This window comes from Martes martes (genome assembly GCF_963455335.1).
Source record: "Martes martes genome assembly, chromosome: 16".
In the NCBI taxonomy this organism is placed as follows: Eukaryota; Metazoa; Chordata; class Mammalia; order Carnivora; family Mustelidae; genus Martes; species Martes martes.
Genome location: NC_137904.1, coordinates 10,233,588 through 10,250,950, shown reverse-complemented (window position 1 = coordinate 10,250,950; position 17,363 = coordinate 10,233,588). Strand labels below are relative to the sequence as shown.

At 54.3% G+C, this 17,363-nt stretch overlaps 1 protein-coding gene across 1 annotated transcript in view; it reads right to left on the bottom strand.

Moving 5' to 3' along the window:
- Positions 1-8: 8 nt before the first annotated feature.
- DRC3 (dynein regulatory complex subunit 3) overlaps positions 9-17,363 on the bottom strand; it is a 31,138-nt gene continuing 13,783 nt past the window's right edge. Inside the window, exons 6-13 of the mRNA XM_080827143.1 lie at positions 16,706-16,825; positions 15,917-16,021; positions 14,436-14,618; positions 9,375-9,506; positions 7,495-7,589; positions 5,467-5,590; positions 873-1,004; positions 9-310 (exon numbers count right to left, since the gene is read on the bottom strand). Of these exons, the coding sequence (XP_080683269.1) occupies positions 197-310; positions 873-1,004; positions 5,467-5,590; positions 7,495-7,589; positions 9,375-9,506; positions 14,436-14,618; positions 15,917-16,021; positions 16,706-16,825 (1,005 nt within the window). The 3' untranslated portion in view covers positions 9-196. The remainder of the gene's footprint in view (positions 311-872; positions 1,005-5,466; positions 5,591-7,494; positions 7,590-9,374; positions 9,507-14,435; positions 14,619-15,916; positions 16,022-16,705; positions 16,826-17,363) is intronic.

Below are 17,363 nucleotides of genomic sequence, written 5' to 3'. Positions count from 1 at the left end.
AAATAGAGAAAAGATGACATGGTCCTTTATTTTTCTCTACATTTGCAAGTTTTCCCAGGGGGGCGGGGAAGAATGGTGCTGGGGGAGGGGTTGTGGGTTGAGAGACTCCCAGTAATGCCTGCAAGACAGGGATGTGCGTGGCGTGTGCGTGCGGTGAGCGCCCACGGCTGGGTTCCAGGGACAGTGTGGGCGTGGCCTAATCTATGACATCACCGCATTCCAGGTTGTCCAGCTCGTTTTGTATGTGGTCGATGTACTGATTGATCTCCTTCACTCGCCTGCGGTTCCTCATGATCTCATCCTTGTGGATCTGGGGGGGGAAGCCAAGCCCAGGTCCTTAAGTCAGAGAATTTGCTGGTGTTCTTTTCCCAAGTACAGTCTGGGAAAAAGGAAGTTGTTCTTCAAAATCTGCACAGTTGCATCCCTCGTTTACTTTAAAGTCTCCGCGTTAGGGGCGCCTGGGTGGCTCAGTGGGTTAAGCCTCTGCCTTCAGCTCAGGTCATGATCCCAGGGTCCTGGGATCGATGCCCTGCATCGGGCTCTCTGCTTGGCGGGGAGCCTGCTTCCCCCTCTCTCTCCGCCTGCCTCTCTGCCTACTTGCGATCTCTGTCAAATAAATAAAATCTTTAAAAAAATAAAAAAGTCTCCGCGTTCTGCTCACCTCCGCTTTGAGGAAGGAGTTAGGGTGCATTGGTGTGTGGGTTCTAGAGTCTGTCTTCAGTACGGAATTCTACCATCCTTAATTTGACTGTTTTTCGTGTTGCCCAGGGTATATGCTCCCAGAGGAGGATGGCTACTTTCTCTCCGGCTTATAGCTGGAGAAACGGATGCAGCCTCCTAGACCCTTCTAGACCAGGGTACCACCCACTCACCGTGTCCACTAAGTGTGTACACCAAGAGTTGGTCCTGGTCACCAGTTCGTCTTCTCGATTGTCGATCTTCAGGAGGTGGATGTCATGTGACGCCCCGACGGCGTTAACAATGGTGTCTTTGTCGACAAAAAGCTGGTGAGGAAGAAAGATCAAATGACCGTGCGTGTCACATTCCCTGCCCCCAGGTACGCGGTCAGAGCCGAGGAGAGAGGGAACAGCCGAGTGTCGCCTGGCTGGTGGAGGCAGCTGCCCAGCGCCCAGTGCAGCGCCCACCTTTGTGTCCTTCTCACAGCTCATCTTCCAAGGACACCTCCTCCCAGACCCCAGCCACGACAAGCGCTGTGGGAGGGGGCCCACCAAGGCACCGACTTTGACTGAGTACCAGGCTGGTTGGGAGTGTGTTTCCTTCAGGGAGGAGGCGGGGGGCTGTTCAGAGGTGAGCTCTGTCTGCTCCCACAGTGGTTCTCTCTTGCTGGCTCTCAAGTCTGATTTCCCTGACACCTGCCTGCCGGGTGGGAAGTGTGAGGCTGGCCGAGGGTCTCGGGGCTCCTCTGAGGACCGAAGCCCCTGTGAATCCGTGGCTGCTCGCCCCACCTTGTGTGTCCATCGCCCTTCACGTTAACCCACTTGCACTCGGAATATACTTGGGGTCTCCTGCCTTCTTGTTCCTGACCTTGTTTTCTGCCTTGTAAAAAGCTGCTGAGAACGCCCACCCTCTACCAGGCCTGGCGGGCTGGTTCTAGGTGTCCACACTATGGCTGTCGGGTAGCTGGGACAGTTGGAAATCAAGTGGAATCATTTCCCAGAGCAGGGCGAGGCTAGGGGAGCACTTGGCAAGTGTGCTTATGCTTTTGAGGAAAGGCAAAGGACATGACTGTTCTCTGTCGTTGAGAGGACTGTAGATAAACACTTGGTTTTTTCCTTTAATATAGTAGTGGTTCACTTAATAGTCTCCAAAATATGTTCTGTGCGATCTTGAGATACTAGTATTCCTGCAAAAAAAAAAAAAAACAAAAAAAACCCAAAAATGTTTTCTTTGGGTCAAATACATTTGGGAAAGCCTAGGCCCCTTCTGAATTTTACAGGCCACAAAACAGAGAAGGCTCTGGAAAGTAGAAATTCTTTTAACTTTCTCTCTCTTGATTTGCCAGTTTCTGTGGCCACAGCCTTCTTTTCAGAGAAATGGCTGTGAGTACCATGCGGGGTGATGGGTTTCCACAGAACCCCATGTAGGGAGGGCAGGCTGGCTGACGCAGCTGATGGTAGCACAGCATGGGAGAAATGGCGAGAAGTCATGGAGATCTTCCTCTGTGCGAGACGGGCCAGGCCAGACTCTGGGAAGGGCTCAAAGGTGTGTACAACCTGCCTGCCCCCGAGCTTCAGGCTCAGAGGTGAAGACACATCCCTCAAGACACATTTGTTTCAAAGCAACTTCTTGCAGGCGGAGGGGGGAGACACGACTTTTGTCACTTGAGCACAGTGTCTGGGGAATCACAGGTTCTCTCTGTGGCCTGGGGCTGAGTGGGGGCCCTGCCCCTGCTGCTGGACGCTCACGTGGATGTTCAGAGGCATCCCGGGAGCAAGTCTGACCTCCTGGGCCCCCTGCATGTGGCAGTGACTCGTCGCCGCACCAGGCTCACTGCCCTGGGACACAGTGGAGGGGACCGGTGGTGTGCTGGCCCGCACACTGATCCTGCCACCGGTGGCTGTGGCTGCCGGCACCGCTCCCATCTCCTCCCTCCCTGGAAGCTCCCGGCTTCCTCCTTGAGCACCCGCCTTCTGCTTTTCCTTCCAAAGCACCCAAGGACTTCAAAAGACACCTTTGGCCAGAACAGTGGCTAGAGCTGATCACAATCACTCGACTGAATGAGAGGAGTTTTAAAGAGATAAACAATCTCCTCTTTGAGACGTTTTTATCACGATCTGCTCCTTGATGATTAGATAAGAGAAACCTGGTTTTTTCCTTCACTGGGGGCCCTATTCACACATCCGGACATCCCTGTTTTGCCACAGGCTCTGAGTCAAACTGCCTGTGTTAAATCACAGCTCTGCCACTTACACGCTGTGTGTCTTTGGGTGGGTTACCTGGTTTCTGTGCCTCAGGTTTCCTGTCTATAAAAGGGGACCATGATGGTACAGATTTCACTGCGTGGATGTGAAAATTAAAAGAACAAACATGTGTCTGGTGTTTCTCAGTTCAAGCCCTGTGTTGGGCTCCACACTGGGCATGGAGCCTACTCAAAAAAAAAAAAAAAAAAAAAAAAAAAATACTAGCGAAGGAGACCTAAGCCACAGTATCAAGGTCCTGGGGCTGTCTCTCGATGCGACTGCAGGCATTCCCCAAAGGACAGAGCTCACCCTGGCCGCAGAGGGCAGGTGTCCAGGAGGCTCTACTGGCCGCCCCATGAGGCCTCAATGGTGGCACTCGACACCAGTCCCGCTGGCAAGCCCAAGGCAGAGCCCCATTTACTCTAGTGCCTGGGGCTCCCGGTGAACCCAGCACGCCAGCCTGTATGTAATCCACAGGGAGTGTCTACCGTCTCAGGCTGGAGTTGATTCCAGACTCCGGTCCTCCCAAGCGCAGTCACTTTTTGCGGCTTACCAAACTGCTCTGAGACGCAGTCCTCCCCAATTTTCCCATCCGTAAACTGTGAATGATAACAGTGCCACTTTTGTAGTGTTCTTTGGGGACATAAAGGAGATCCTAGGTGAGCCTCAGGCTTCTGCGCCCCGACAGGGGCGAGCCTGCGGCGAGGGGAGCTCCGTGTCGCCAGCCACCGTGGCCGGCCCCCACTTAGTCGGCAGGTACTGAGCATTCCTGGAACCACACGAACAGGTGTCACATGGTGCCAGGCAGAGTCATCCTGGGAGGAGAGAGGGCTGGCCACTGGAAGCACCAGTCCAGCCTGCTTGTCTACCGCTGAGTTTCGGGGCCCGTATTTTTCTGTGTCGCAGTTATTAGGAAGGGATGTTTCAGTCCTGTGCCCTCTGAGTGTCACGCACCTGGGAGGCGTGCAGTGAGGGAGCTCCGTGACCCCTCAGTGGTAACCCTGGGGGATAACAGAGTGGGCTCTTGTGGGTGGCCTTATTTCAAGGCTCAGGGGAAGTGACATCTCCTTGGGTCTGGTCAGCAGCAGCATATGGCAGGGGTTTAGGGAGGGAGGGCCAGCAACATGGCAGGCCTGCCAGCTCGCCGCTGCCCCAGGCGTCGGTCTCAGCCTTCCCCACCCCTGAAGCTGTGGGAGTCGGACTGCGGGTCCCTTCCACGGAACTTAGCCAGCATCTGACAGAGCATGGCTTCGAGAACTCAGGGCACTTCTACTGGGCTGTGGCTGTGTGGCCCAAGGGACATGGCAGTGAAGAGGCCATCCCTGCCTTCCCCGTGAGTCTGGATTCGCAGTGAATAGTCACATAAGCAAATCCACACACACACACATTATAGCCTGAACCCGTGATAAGGGCTGTGACAGCCATAAATGGGATGTGTGATAGAGAGACAGTGAGTGGCTTTCTAAGAAAGCGATTCGGGAAGGCCTTTGCGAGGAGCTGCCCTTGGAGCAGAGAGCTGAACGAGGATGAGCCAGACACCCGGAGGCCTGAGGGAAGGGTGTGTCTGCTGGGCGGACTATCGAACAAGGGAGCAAGCCTGGGAGCTTGCGGAATGGCTCCGAGGCTGGGCGAGGGGCGAGGCGGCTGAGGCAGGCAGGCCAGGCACAAGGGTCCGGTGGACTATGGTAAAGTGAAGTGCTTGTTCCAAGGCTCATGGGAGGCCATTACCATGTGCTATGCACAAGCACAGAATGGTGAGGTTTGGGTTTTCTAAGGATCTCTGGCTGCTGTGTGAAGAACAGCCTGTAGGAGACTAACATGGAGGTGAGAGAAGCTGAGAAACGGGGGGTGGGATGAATGATGAAGGAAAGAAAGCAGGCTCCCGACAAGGATCTCGCCTGCGTCCCTCCCCAGAGACGTAACACGGAGCAGCCACTGGACCCCAACGCAGGAGACCCGGACAGCCTCCCGGGTGAGCTCAGGAGCTCGGGCTAACGGCTGATGCGGGACTGCCCATTACTGGATGGGCAGCAGAAGGCGGCTCAGCAACAGACGGCTCAGAGATGGTGCCTGGGCCTTCCGACACCTAGTAGTATGGCCCACCACAGACGCGAGGGTGAGGAAGGCCTGCCTGTGAAATCTCAGAACTTTACCTCTAGCTGCAACTGCCTCTCTCAGAAACTTCCAGAAGCCCCCCAGAAATGACCTTCTGGAAACCAACTTGTTGGCAAGTTGAAACCACTTAATTATCATGGGCTCCTCTTTAGCTGCTCTGCACTGAGTGCCCACCAGGTGTTTTATTTGCTGGCCTACTTCGTCGGCCAACCACCTTGCAAAGTTATCGTTATGGTCCCTTTTGCAGGTGAGGAAACAGGCTCTAGGAGGATTGAAGGCTTACGGGAGCCACAGACAGACGGCTCCTGAGCCGGCCAGCCTCGCACCCACCTCCACCCGCTGCCCTTGGCCCCGCCCACCACGCCCACGGCCCCGCCCACCAGGCCCGAGCCCCGCCCACCGCGCCCACGGCCCCGCCCACAGTGCTCACAGCCCGCACGTCCTCGGGCAGGTCTTCGTCCAGTTCGCCCTTCAGGATCTTCTCCAGAGTGTTGATGGAGATCTCCAGGAGCTTCTCGTGGTGGTGGTTCTCCAGGTCCCGGCACTGGGCCATCGTGCAGCCAAGTTAAGCAAAGGCCACGGGCGGAGCAGGCCAGGCACCTCTGCAGACCCCCATAGGGCCAGTCCATTTCCTCCAGACAAGAGCAGACTTTGCTGGGCAGAAGGGTACTCCTGGAGGTGCCGGTTCCTCACCACCTTCGTATCTGGTCCTACACATGCACGAAACCCCCCGGGCCAAAACAAACACACAACACAACACACACACACAGTCATCACTACTGCCTCTTGGCGCTGGGTCCTCTCAGAACTCCTCTATCTTCCCCATCTCTCCCTCCCACCGCCTCTGGACTGGAGGGCAAACCAAGTCCTGGTCTCCCCATTCTAGCCCTTTTTCCCCACAGCAGCCAGTGAGCTCTTAATCATGTAGCTAGACTGAACCTCATCCTTCCCACGCTCATGGTTCTCCAGGAGCTTTCCACTCCATATCACCGCCCCCCTTGGAACTGAATCTCTCTCAGAGCCTCAGGGCCTTTGCACAGGCTGCCTCTTGTGCCTGGAATATCCTCCCTTTTCTGCCTTGTACTTCTGGCCCACACTCAGGTTCTCAGAGAACCCTCCCTCAAGGAGGCTTCTGGGCCCCCCGCCTCTGTTTACTTCCTGCCTCCCTAACTTCTGTCTCCTTGCAGGACTGTAGGCCCAGGAAGGAAGAAGTAACCAGGAGGTTACTTCTGAGGTAGAGCACAGCAGTTTGTGCCTCCCATCATTCCCCATGGCAGTGCCCTGAATTCAGGTAGCAGAAGGGTTGGTCATGCCCCAAACATTGGCTCGTAATCCTGACATTTAACCGGACAATCTCATTATAAAGGATTTGTCAGTGTCTGCAACGCGGGTGTGGCCCCACTCCCAGGGCGTGTGTACTCGCAACACAGGGGGCAGGCAGGGATTCTGGGGTGCGGTCCCCCTGTGAACATCTCTCATTTGAGAACAAATATTCCAGGGCTTCTACTGCAAACAGGGCCCCATGCAGCAACCCGGCTAGGCATCCAGACCTTTACTCTAACAAGGCACCATTGTTCTGAGGGTCAGGGAAACTCCCTCAGACCCTGCAGAACGTTCTTTGAACATTCCAAGTGGTTGCCAAATCTCCATCTTTTTGTTGTTGTTGTTAAGATTTTATTTATTTATTTATTTGACAGACAGAGATCACAGGCAGAGAGGCAGACAGAGAGAGAGAGGAGGAAGCAGGCTCCCTGCTGAGCAGAGAGCCAGACTCGGGGCAATCCCAGGACCCTGGGATCATGACCTGAGCCTAAAGCAGAGACTTTAACACACTGAGCCACCCCAGGTGCCCCAAATCTCCATCTTTTGAAGTCGAGCTTCTTCCTTGTTGAAAAACAGGAGGTTTTACATTCCTCTAATCTCAAAGGTGGAGAGTCCCACTAAATGTTATCCTGTGGTGGGCTTGATGGCACCCTGACGCAAGCAGAGACCTTTCTGTACATGAAACTGGGGCTTGGGTATTTCTGGTAAAGAGTGAAATACGATTATAAAATGCTCACTTTTCACTATCTCTGCCAACCTATTTAGGGCATTGGTGGCAGTGGGAGGGGGTAGGTGTGACCCAAAGGTGGCCACCTGGATGGGGACTACACTTACTTGCATCTTGCTTAGTTCATGAAAGAGCTGTACTCTTCTCTGCCTTTTGTTAAAAATACCAGCCAGAGTGCCTGGGTGACTCAGGTCATGATCCCAGGTTCCTGGGACTGAGCCCCGTGTCAGGTTCCCTGCTCAGCGGGGAGTCTGCTTCTCCTTCTCCCTCTGGTCCTCCCCCACCCTGCTCGGGCTCTCTCTCTGAAATAAATGAATAAAATCTTAAAAAAAAAAAATGCAAGTGCCCCTCCCTTGGTTCCCCTGGAGGCAGGAGGAGCACTGATGTGGGCCAGGAGCACCTCCTCACGGAGGGTCATCAAGGAAAGGATATAGACTCTGGACATTTTCAAGAAAGAGTGCCACCAAGTCCATGATGTTCCTTTCGAACATGTTTATGGTCTCCTGGAAATGACAAAGAACACAGTTAACATGAATATTTAGACATGAACTTGACTGACCTGGCATCAGAGCAAAAGGTTGATCTGTAAAACTTAGCAGGTGACTTCTCCAATCCCAGACCTTCAGGGTAAAGACCAACTACCTTGACCTTCCCAGGTAGATGTCTACGAACTGGGCCCCTCTCCTGACCTCTTTCTCACAGCTGTGTTCCTCTCCAGACAGTTCAGCTTACTCACCATCCCCTGAAAGTTTAATGCAAAGCTTCCTTCAGGCCTTTGCACGTGCTGGTCCCTCTGCCAGGAATGCTTGTCCTGGTCTTCCCCTCCCACAACCCTCACATACACACATAGAGCTAACCCCCTTCCTTTGGGCCTCTCAGTGGCATCTGTCCATCACCTCCAGAGAAATGGGGGAGAAAGTCGCTAAGAGCCAGACTGCTTGAGTCACTATCCCAGCTCCAGCACTGTGTCTAACTTCCTTGGGCCTCAAAATCCTCATCTATGAAATGGGTTTTCTTTGTCATACCTGTCTTGTGGAATCATGTTGAAATTTAAAGGAGTTACTTCACATGACATGCCTTGCAAGGTGCCTCAGTAATGCTGGCCATGACCCCTGACCTCTCACCACAAGCATGCAACTGCGTGTCTGGCTTCTACCTCCCCCCAGTGCACCCCCTCATTGCTGCATCCCAGCGCTTAGCTGGGCACCCAGGGCCTAAATGGGACTTGAGTGAGAGAACCATGGGAGATGTGATGGTAAGGCCTGCTCCCTTGTGACCACCCCCCAGGACGGGTCATGCCCCAGATTGACTACAGACTCCCCGGGGGCCGCAGGGGGTGCCGAGGGCACTGGGAATCTACCCGAGTCTGAGGACTGTCTCCAGGCCCAGCTGCACATTTTTGCAATGTGTGTAAACATGGTCGTAATGAATAAACATCGAGTCGTTGAAAAGCACGAGTGCACCTGACAGTTTCTGGGCCGCTGGTGATACCAGGTACGCCCGAGCATGCACGCACGGGTTCCGGGGAACTTCTGGGTGTCGGAAAGGGGCTGTCCCCGCAGGGAGAGGTCGGGAGCCGCTGCCTGAGCCTCCCCGATGCTCCATAAGTGGCCTTCCGCTGCGCTCGAGCCTTCACCAGCGGGAAGCCAGCATCTGCCGTGTGCTGTGACGGGGAGATCTATCCGTGTCTGAGCTGTCACTTGACATGTGAGGGATTGATTAGGCGCTATCTCTTGGCCCAGCCACGGCAGCCTCCAATGAGGTTCAATTCATCACAGCCCTTCAGACTCCCGGCCTTGCCTGCCTTGTGAACACACGAGTCACCGGGGCTGTAAGAAATTGTAGAAAGCGGTGCGCTGGGCTTCCCCAACTTAGTGTTGAATTGCAGGCTCATCGCCCAACCCTGAAATGCGGCAAACGCAGGCCGCAATGCGGAGGAGCCTTTGTTCCATCCTAGCGCAGGGGTGGGGGGGGCACTTTGTTTGTCAAGCACCCAGACAGCTGCTTGGGTCTAATAAAAAAAAAAACCCTCTCCCCGCTGAGCCTCTGGGTTCTTCCAGGATAGGGGCACATTCCTGAGGAATGAGCTCACCTCTCATGCGGCACAAGAATCACTTACGCTCTGAATGACTGAAATATATTAAAGCAAACATAGGCCTGATGAGCCGTGTTTGAGCCGTGACTCGCACGGGATGTTTCCAGCAGAGGAAAGCCCTAGGAAGTCTCCCTATCGAGTGCTGTTTTGCAGCTGAATTACTGTGTTCTGTGCCCCGGGGGCCCGGCCTCACCTCCAGCTGCTCTACCAACTGCATCTCCAGCGTCATGAGCACGTTGAACAGCTCTGTGATGTCCTCGCTGTACTCCACTATCCTCACCTCGATGTTGGTCAGGTCCAACTCCTCTCGAATGGCGTTTAGACTCTGGAAACAAAAGGCTGTGCTTTAGGAATCCACGACCCAGTGTAATTAGTTAATGACAGGCAACAGCTAGCTGGTTTTGTGGCTAAGAACTTAGACTCTGGGGTTAGACTGTCCAAGTTCAAGTGTCAGCAAGTCACTTGTCAGCTTCGTGGGCTTGTGGAAGCTACTTACGCTCCCCGTGCCTGGAGGTAGTTAGAGCAGATGCTAGCACTGGTTAGTGAGGGCTCAATCCACGTTAGCTCTGGTTTTCACTAGAGGTGGCTGGGCTGGGTGGAAGGAGCAACGGCTTCAGAATCAAGTGAACCTGAACTTGAGTCCTGTCTGGGTCACTTATTAGCAGTGTGACCCCGAGTGTGCCCCCTTCGTTCTCGAAGCTTTGGTTTCCTCATGTAAAGGGGGAGAGAAGTGTGTGTGTCACAAAGTCCTGGGGATTAGGTAGTATATGTGAGCTCTTGACTCACAGCAGGGGCTTGGCGAACAGAGTCTCCAATAAAAGGTCCACAGCAGGCAGAGGTAGAGAGACACACTGGAAAAAGGTCCAGTCTTTAGGAAACCAGTTGGGCCCACAGAGCACCCCAGAGCTGGACTGTTTGGAATGAGAGAATGCTCACAGGCTGGAAAGCACCCTGGGTTTCAAGCCTGGCGCTGAATTCCAGCCAACCACTAACAAACGTCCCGGGGACTTGGCCACCAGATGCACCGTCAACTTGTTTCTGTTGCTATACGGTATTAGTTGGAAAGGAAGAAAGAGGAACTTGGCACAATTCAATGTGATGAACGATATTTATAATAATGGCTACCCTGTATGGAGAAAAATCAGATTCAATCCCTACCTTGAAACTTACATAAAAACAAATTGCCCTCAGAGTGAAGATCTAAATGTACAAAGAAAAGCCATAAAAGTACTAGAAGGAAACATGGGTGGGTTTTCATAAATAATTTCAGAGTGGAGAAGTCCCTTTTAAGTATAACCAGAAAAACAAACTTGATAAATTATACTACATGAACATTTTAGAAATTCTGAATGGCAGGGGTGCCTTGGTGGCTCAGTGGGTTAGGCCTCCGCCTTTGGCTCAGGTCACCATCTCAGGGTCCTGGGATCGAACCCCGCATTGGGCTCTCTGCTCAGCGGGGAGCCTGCTTACCACCCCCCCCCCTCTGCCTACTTGTGATCTCTCTCTCTTTCTGTCAAATAAATAAATAAATTAAATATTTTTTTTAAAAAAAGGATCTGAATGGCAAAAGCACCACAGACAGAAAATTGACAAGATGAACCACGAAGTGGGAAATATATTTGCAAGTCATTGCACTGACCCAGGGCTAACTTCTCAGTCAAAAAGAGCTCCTATAAAGTAACGATTAAACTAAAAAAAAATAATAAAATAAAAAGGAGATATAGACCAAAAACAAAATAGAAAAGGGGCACCTGGGTGGCTCAGTGGGTTAAAGCCTCTGCCTTCAGCTCAGGTCGTGATCCCAGGGTCCTGGGATCGAGCCCCGCATCTGGCTCTCTGCTCGGCGGGGAGCCTGCTTCCCCCTCTCCCTCTCTGCCTGCCTCTTTGCCTACTTGTGATCTCTGTCTGTCAAATAAATAAATAAACAAACAAAAAAAGAAAAAAAAATAGAAAAAATGAGTTGGGGCATATTGTAAGAACAAAGAGTTCACAGAATAAGAAGTAAAAATGGTTATGAAACATGCAATGTTTACCCTCACTTAAGAGAAAAAAAACACACCCCAAGTGTGCCAGATTGGCAAAGACTAGAAGCCTGGGAACACCGGTCTGACAAGCAGGCCAGGTACAGCCTCCGTGGAGCGCACCTGAGCCAAAACTAGCAGAGGTAGTCACGCACAGTTCTACTTCCAGGACCTCGTCCTACAGATGAAACCTGCACCAGTTTACCCACTGCGACAATGGTGGGAAAAGATCAGAAAAAAATGAACTGTCCGTCAACAGGGGCTGGCTTAATAAATCACGGCTCATCCATGCAATGAGAGATTTTACAACTATTAAAAAAAGGAAGTGACTCAAGTTTTGGAAGGATCTCTAAGAGGCAGAACAGTGCATAAAGTGCAAAACACAGTGCACGCTACACGTTCAGCCTGCGCGGTGCGCGCATGCATACACACGCATGCGCACACAGGGACTGGAGGCCAAGGGACAGTACTCACCGGTCTGCAGCAGTCATTCCGCGCCCGTGCTTACTGCGCATGTCCTGCGTGTCCTGACTCCCGACTGCCCCTGAGTGCTGGTCACAGTTCTGCCTTGCTCTGCTCCCCACTGGTCTCCCCACCATAGTTCCAGGAGGCAGTTACCCCTATTTCTCTAATGAGGAAATGGGGGCTAGCAGAGGGTCACCTGCGAGGGGTCCACATGAACATTCTGTCCACCCACCCGCTGACCCCAAGCTGTCCCCCGCTGAGCACCGGGAGAGCCCTGGGCTCGTGGGGGGTGGGTAGGGGGAGCAAAGGACAAGCTCAGAGAGATCCTGTAAGGAAAATCCCAGGCCGGGGCCTCAGGCTCAGGGAGTCCCATGAGCTTCTAAGCTAGCAAAGGGGCTCAGCTTGGGCTGGGCATTGGAGGCACCTGGGGAGCTCGGGAAAATCCTAGTGCGGGGCGGGGGCATCTGCCCCTTGTCGCGTCCCTGCAGAGTCTGGTGTGCCGGCTGCATGAGACCACTGCTCTCAGCTCTAGGAAAGGAGTGCTGAAGGTAGTTTGCCCATCCCAGGTGGACTTTGACGGTGTCGCCATGATGGGGAGCGCGGGGACCCGTGCCTTAGAAGCAGCGGGGAGCTGGCATGCTCGGAAGACCTCCACCCTGGACGCCAGGGAGTCAGGCTTGGCGCCAGCAGGAGCACTAAAAGTAGCCTGGCCCGTGTCGTCTTCCACAGGAGAGGGCGGCCCAGGCCTGGGGCTTCCGGAGGAGCCACCTGGCTGGCGTCCAGACCTCCCAAATCCAGTGGCTTTGGGGACCAGAGAAATGTCAGGGAGGATGTGCCAGATAGGGACCGGGGGGGCCTGGAAATGTGGCTTGTCCAGAGGGGACAACCGCCACTGAGGCTCTGTTGACAACGGTCTCCAGAGAAGCTGGCAACTACAATTTTTCTGTGAAATCTTCCCGATTGGAATGTCAGCAGGATGTTCAAAACGTTTTAAAACCCTCTGCAGGCCAAACAAAACACACATGTGAGCCAAATGCGTTCCTCTGCTGCCAGGCTTGAACTTGGGGTTGAACGCAGTAACACCCTCCCCATAACCTGAGGAGGAGGGTCTCGAGGGTTAAATCACACGGAATGTGAGGTCATTGGTGAGGCCAACCAGACAAGAACAGGGACTGCAGAGCAAGGAGGCAAGGGGGGTGGGGAAGCACGCAGGACCCCCTTGCCAGCCCCCTTATGTCTGAACATCCCTTATCAGGGGGTTTTGCTTGACTTTAAGAGTTCCCAACCAGGAGTGGCTTCCTGGGTTCCTTCAAGCCCCTGACACTGCAGGCAAGTAAGTGCTCACAGACTTGGTGTGTGGGGACAGTTTGTTTTTTTTAAATAATTTTTTAAAAATTTATTTTGAGAGAGAGAGTGAGAGAGAGCATGAAAGGGCAGAGGGAGAGGGAGAAGCAGACTCCCTATTGAGCAGGGAGCCTGATGCGGGGCTCCATCCCAGGACCTATCCTGACCTGAGCCAAAGGCAGCCACTTAACCAAATGAGCCACCCAGGCGTCCCGCGTGGACAGTTTTCAGAGGAAAAGGAAGGTCCATAACTTTCCTTAGAGACTCGGGAAGATCTGTGATTTAGAACAAGAATTGGTCTTTAAAAATAATGCTAACTAGGGGTGCCTGGGTGGTTCAGTTGGTTAACTGGCTGCCTTTGGCTTGGGTCATGATCCTGGTGTCCTGAGATCGAGCCCCACATTGGGCTCCCGGCTCAGAGGGGAGTCTGCTTGTCCCTCTCCTGCTTGTGCTCTCTCTCTCAGGGAAATAAATAAATTAAATCTTCTAAAAATAAAAATAAATAAATAAAAATAATGCTAACTAGGGGTGCCTGGGTGGCTCAGTTGGTTAAGTGTCTGATTCAACTTCGGCTCAGGTTATGATCTCAGAGTGGTGAGATTGAACCCTGCGTGGGGCTCTGCATTGGTGGGTATGAAGACTACTTAAGATTCTCTCTCTCCCTCTCCTTCCGCCCCTCCACCCCACGCACACTTGTGTGTGCTTGCTCGCTCTCTCTCTAAAATAATTCCAATACTGACTAAAAGAAACAAGTCCCACCAAGCACACATGGCCGATGCTTGGGCTCGGCCAAGTGGCCTGGGGTCCGCAGGTCTGAAACACCTGGGCCTGCTTCCTCAGCCGGAATGCCCTTCCTCCACCATCCCCGGCCCATTTCTCTTTGTCCTGTGAGCCTCGGCCTGATCAAGGCTCCCCGGGCTCCCCGCTACAGTGGGGAGGGATTGGGTCTGCACCCCGTGCCAGCTGGGAGCTCGCTAAGGGCAGGAACCATGCCCAGAAGGGGCCCAGCTTCCCAGGACTAGGCACTGGGATGGGGCTCAGAAAATGTCTGCTAAATGAATGAATGAACAAAAGAGCAGTGGTATTGTCATTGTAACAGGAGTGGCAACAATAATACCATTATTAACAGTAATGAGGACTCTACCTTGAACCCCAGGTGTGCTTTAGGTGAAGGAGGCCCACAGGCCTCACCCGGGGCTCAGCCCTGGCGTGCTGTCGGAGCTGTGGCTGGTGGTGCCAGTGGAAGGCCAAACTTGCCTCTGCCCCTGAGCTGTGTGACTGCTGGCAAATGGGGACAATGACCATGGGTCTTAGGGGTTGTCAGTGGTAGACGGTGTGTATCCCCAGCAGTGGGGCCAGGCCGTGGGGTGGGGTCAGTATCAGGAGCAGGAGGCATGGAGAGGACAGGGCGGGGCAGAGCCTACCAGCAAGTGCTTCTCCTCGAACTTGGCAATCCTGTGTTTGCCCTGCTCCTGGTTTTCCTGGATGGCCTCCTTGATACACTCATTGAAGGTGTCAAGCTCCAATTTCCGCTTCTCTTGCTGTTTCAGGCCATACTCGAAAATATTCAGGCAGATGATGACGAATTTGTCCTTGTAGGTGAGTGGCTGTTAAGGAGAGTGGCTGTCTGTCTTGGGGGCAAGGCTGCCGGTGGGTTGTAAGATGGAGGGTGGTGGTAGCTCCTGGCACGGGGCTGGGAGTTGACATTCGGGGTCCATCGTGGTATTGGGGCATTTCCATCTCCAGCCTGAAGGATTCAGGAATGGGACTGGCCTCGGGAAAGGAAGCAGGGGCCATGGGGTGGGGAGTGGGGAACTACAGAGAAGAGAGGCATCCTGGGGGACCTCAAGGGGCTGGGGAGGGGCCAGGAGCCCAGGGGGAGCCAGCTCCAGCCAGGGAGCTGAGTGGTGTGTGTGTGTGTGTATATATATGTGTATATATATATACACACACACACACATATATATACACACACCACTGTATATATGTATATATACATATATATGTGTATATATATAGCTCTGTCTTCTGGTGTGTTCTCTAGGGGGCAGCTTTGTTGGGGGCCTGTCCTCGTGCTCACCTGTGGCAGGCGGGCTGAGGGAGCCTGCAGAGGTCAGGGAACCATAGGCTTAAAGCAGAGAGATCCAGGTTCAAGTCCCGGCTCTGCTGCTGCTTCTCCCTGGCCAGCCACTTCACCTGGCCCCAGGCCTCAGCATCCTCACCTGCAGCACGGAGTCCTTGAGGTCAGAGGTCAGGCAGGCTCAACAGCCCAGATGGGAGCCCAGCTCACCCAGCTGGTGGACGGCAGAGCCCATCTGGGAAACCATCTGTCACCTTCTGCTTAGCCTCACCCTTTCTAAAATGCTGGGTTTTTAAGAGAGAGTTTCTTTCTACCCAGGGATGGTGCCATTATCTTGCCCGTAGCCATGATGACAAGTGCCAGTCATGTTCTCTGGGCTCCAGCCGACTCAGGGAAATGATGCAGGCTCTTAGCTCCACTGACAAGGGCTCGAATCCCAGCTTCTAACTGCATGACCTTCGACAAATCACCTTCTCCAAGTCTGGCTTCCCCGACTATACAATGGGATTCATCACAGGACCCATCCAGAGGGCAGCTGGGAAATTATAAACTCGGTATGCAAAGCACACAGCAGAAGCAACTAAATACAGGTCCTGTGGCTTAGTGCCACAGACATGCACTTCAATTTTCCCTCTTGGACAACCTGGCTTGTGGAGCACAGCAGACCCTGTGCCATGCCAGTCAGAGACTCAGTGTGTCCCCTGAAATCTAGATACCCCTTCCCCCAGGCTGAGCAGAAGGGGACCCGCCCCTTGCCGGTTGGCGGTGTGGGGCCCAGGCTCTGTCAGAGGCGGCGGCCATGAACTTGGAAGGATATCCCTGCAGGAGCTCGCCAACGCCGGGCAGGTAGGCCAGCTTGTTGCCTTCTACGTCCTCGGTGTACATGCTGTCAAACAGGAAGGAGCCGTTCAGGTGCTCGACGAACGCGGCCTATGGTCAGAAGCAAAGAGGGCTCGGAGGATTTGGACTCATCTCACAGGCCCTGGCGAGGGCTTAGTGGGCCAGGCCCCGCCCTGGGCACCAGGGTCACTGGATGCTGTGTGGAGAGTGGAGGAGGGGATGCTCCCCTGGGGCTTCAGCCGTCAAAGAAGGCAGGGCAGGGCATGCTGGGCCGGAGGCTAGCACGTGCAAAGGTCCTGAGGCATCAACTGAAGGTGGCACGTGGCTCAGTATGGCTGGAGGAAGGGGCCTGGGGCTGTGCTAAGGAAGGACTCAAACCTTCCTGGCTGCCAGGGAACTATCCAATGGGTTTAAGAAAAGGATCTGGTCTATCAGATCCTTTCCCCAGGCCCTCAGGCCGGAACCCGGCCGCCAGTGAGGAGACAAGGCAGGTGGAGTCCAGGTTGAGCTGGAGCTGGCTCCAGGGGCAGGTGGCAAGCAGAGCAAGGCGGGGACAGGGCGCTGGCCTATGGATGACGGACACGCTCCATGGGAGCGAGGAGAGGCAGCCCGGCATACATTCTCTGTCAAGACAGGTTTCCGGGGCCTGGGCCCTGCAGACGTTCATCACATCAGGCCCATGAGCCGTGGCCAGCGTCCTGGAGCCCAGGCAGAGGGAGGCAGGCGGCAGGCGGCAGCCACCCCCCCCCCCCGCTCCCCCCCCCAGCAGAGTACCTTGTGCTTCTCCAGCTCCATCTGCTGGGCCAGCTCATCGTCCAGCCGGGCCTGAATCAGGTTCTCTCGGTGCTTCAGCTCGTCGATGCTGTACTGGTGCTTGCTCTCTGCCAGCTCTTTCTGAAGGGGGAACGGGGAGCGGCACTGTTCCTGGGGCATGTTCGGGCCCTCCCGGCCACGCCGGCCTCTGCCATCCTGCAGCCCCTCTGGCGTGGCTGGGGTGTGGACAGCCCCCAGTGTGCGCAAGAATGGCTTGCTTCTTCATGGCCTTTCCCAAGTATTCTGAGGCTAAGGGAAATTAGGGAAGGACCCAGAAGATGGGGGAAGGCAGCACAGGCAGACGGAGGATCTGTGGGACATGTCCTGGGGCAGGGGCCACAGGCCACAGTGACATGTGGCCCTGGCTATCCACAGCAGGTGTTCTGGTTCTGGGATGCACCATGGGACAGAGAGGTAAAATGAGTTACCTAAGTCATAGGCCTGAGGACAAGGGCCTCAGACCTTGGCTCTGTGCCCTGCCCTCTTGGCTCTCCTCCTACTCCTCCTGCTCATCCCTCTGTAGCCACCAGGGACTGCTGGTCCTAGGGCTCAGTCCTCCCCCTTCTTGGCTCACTCTACACACCCCAGGTGATCTCACCAGCACTAAGGCATTAAACAC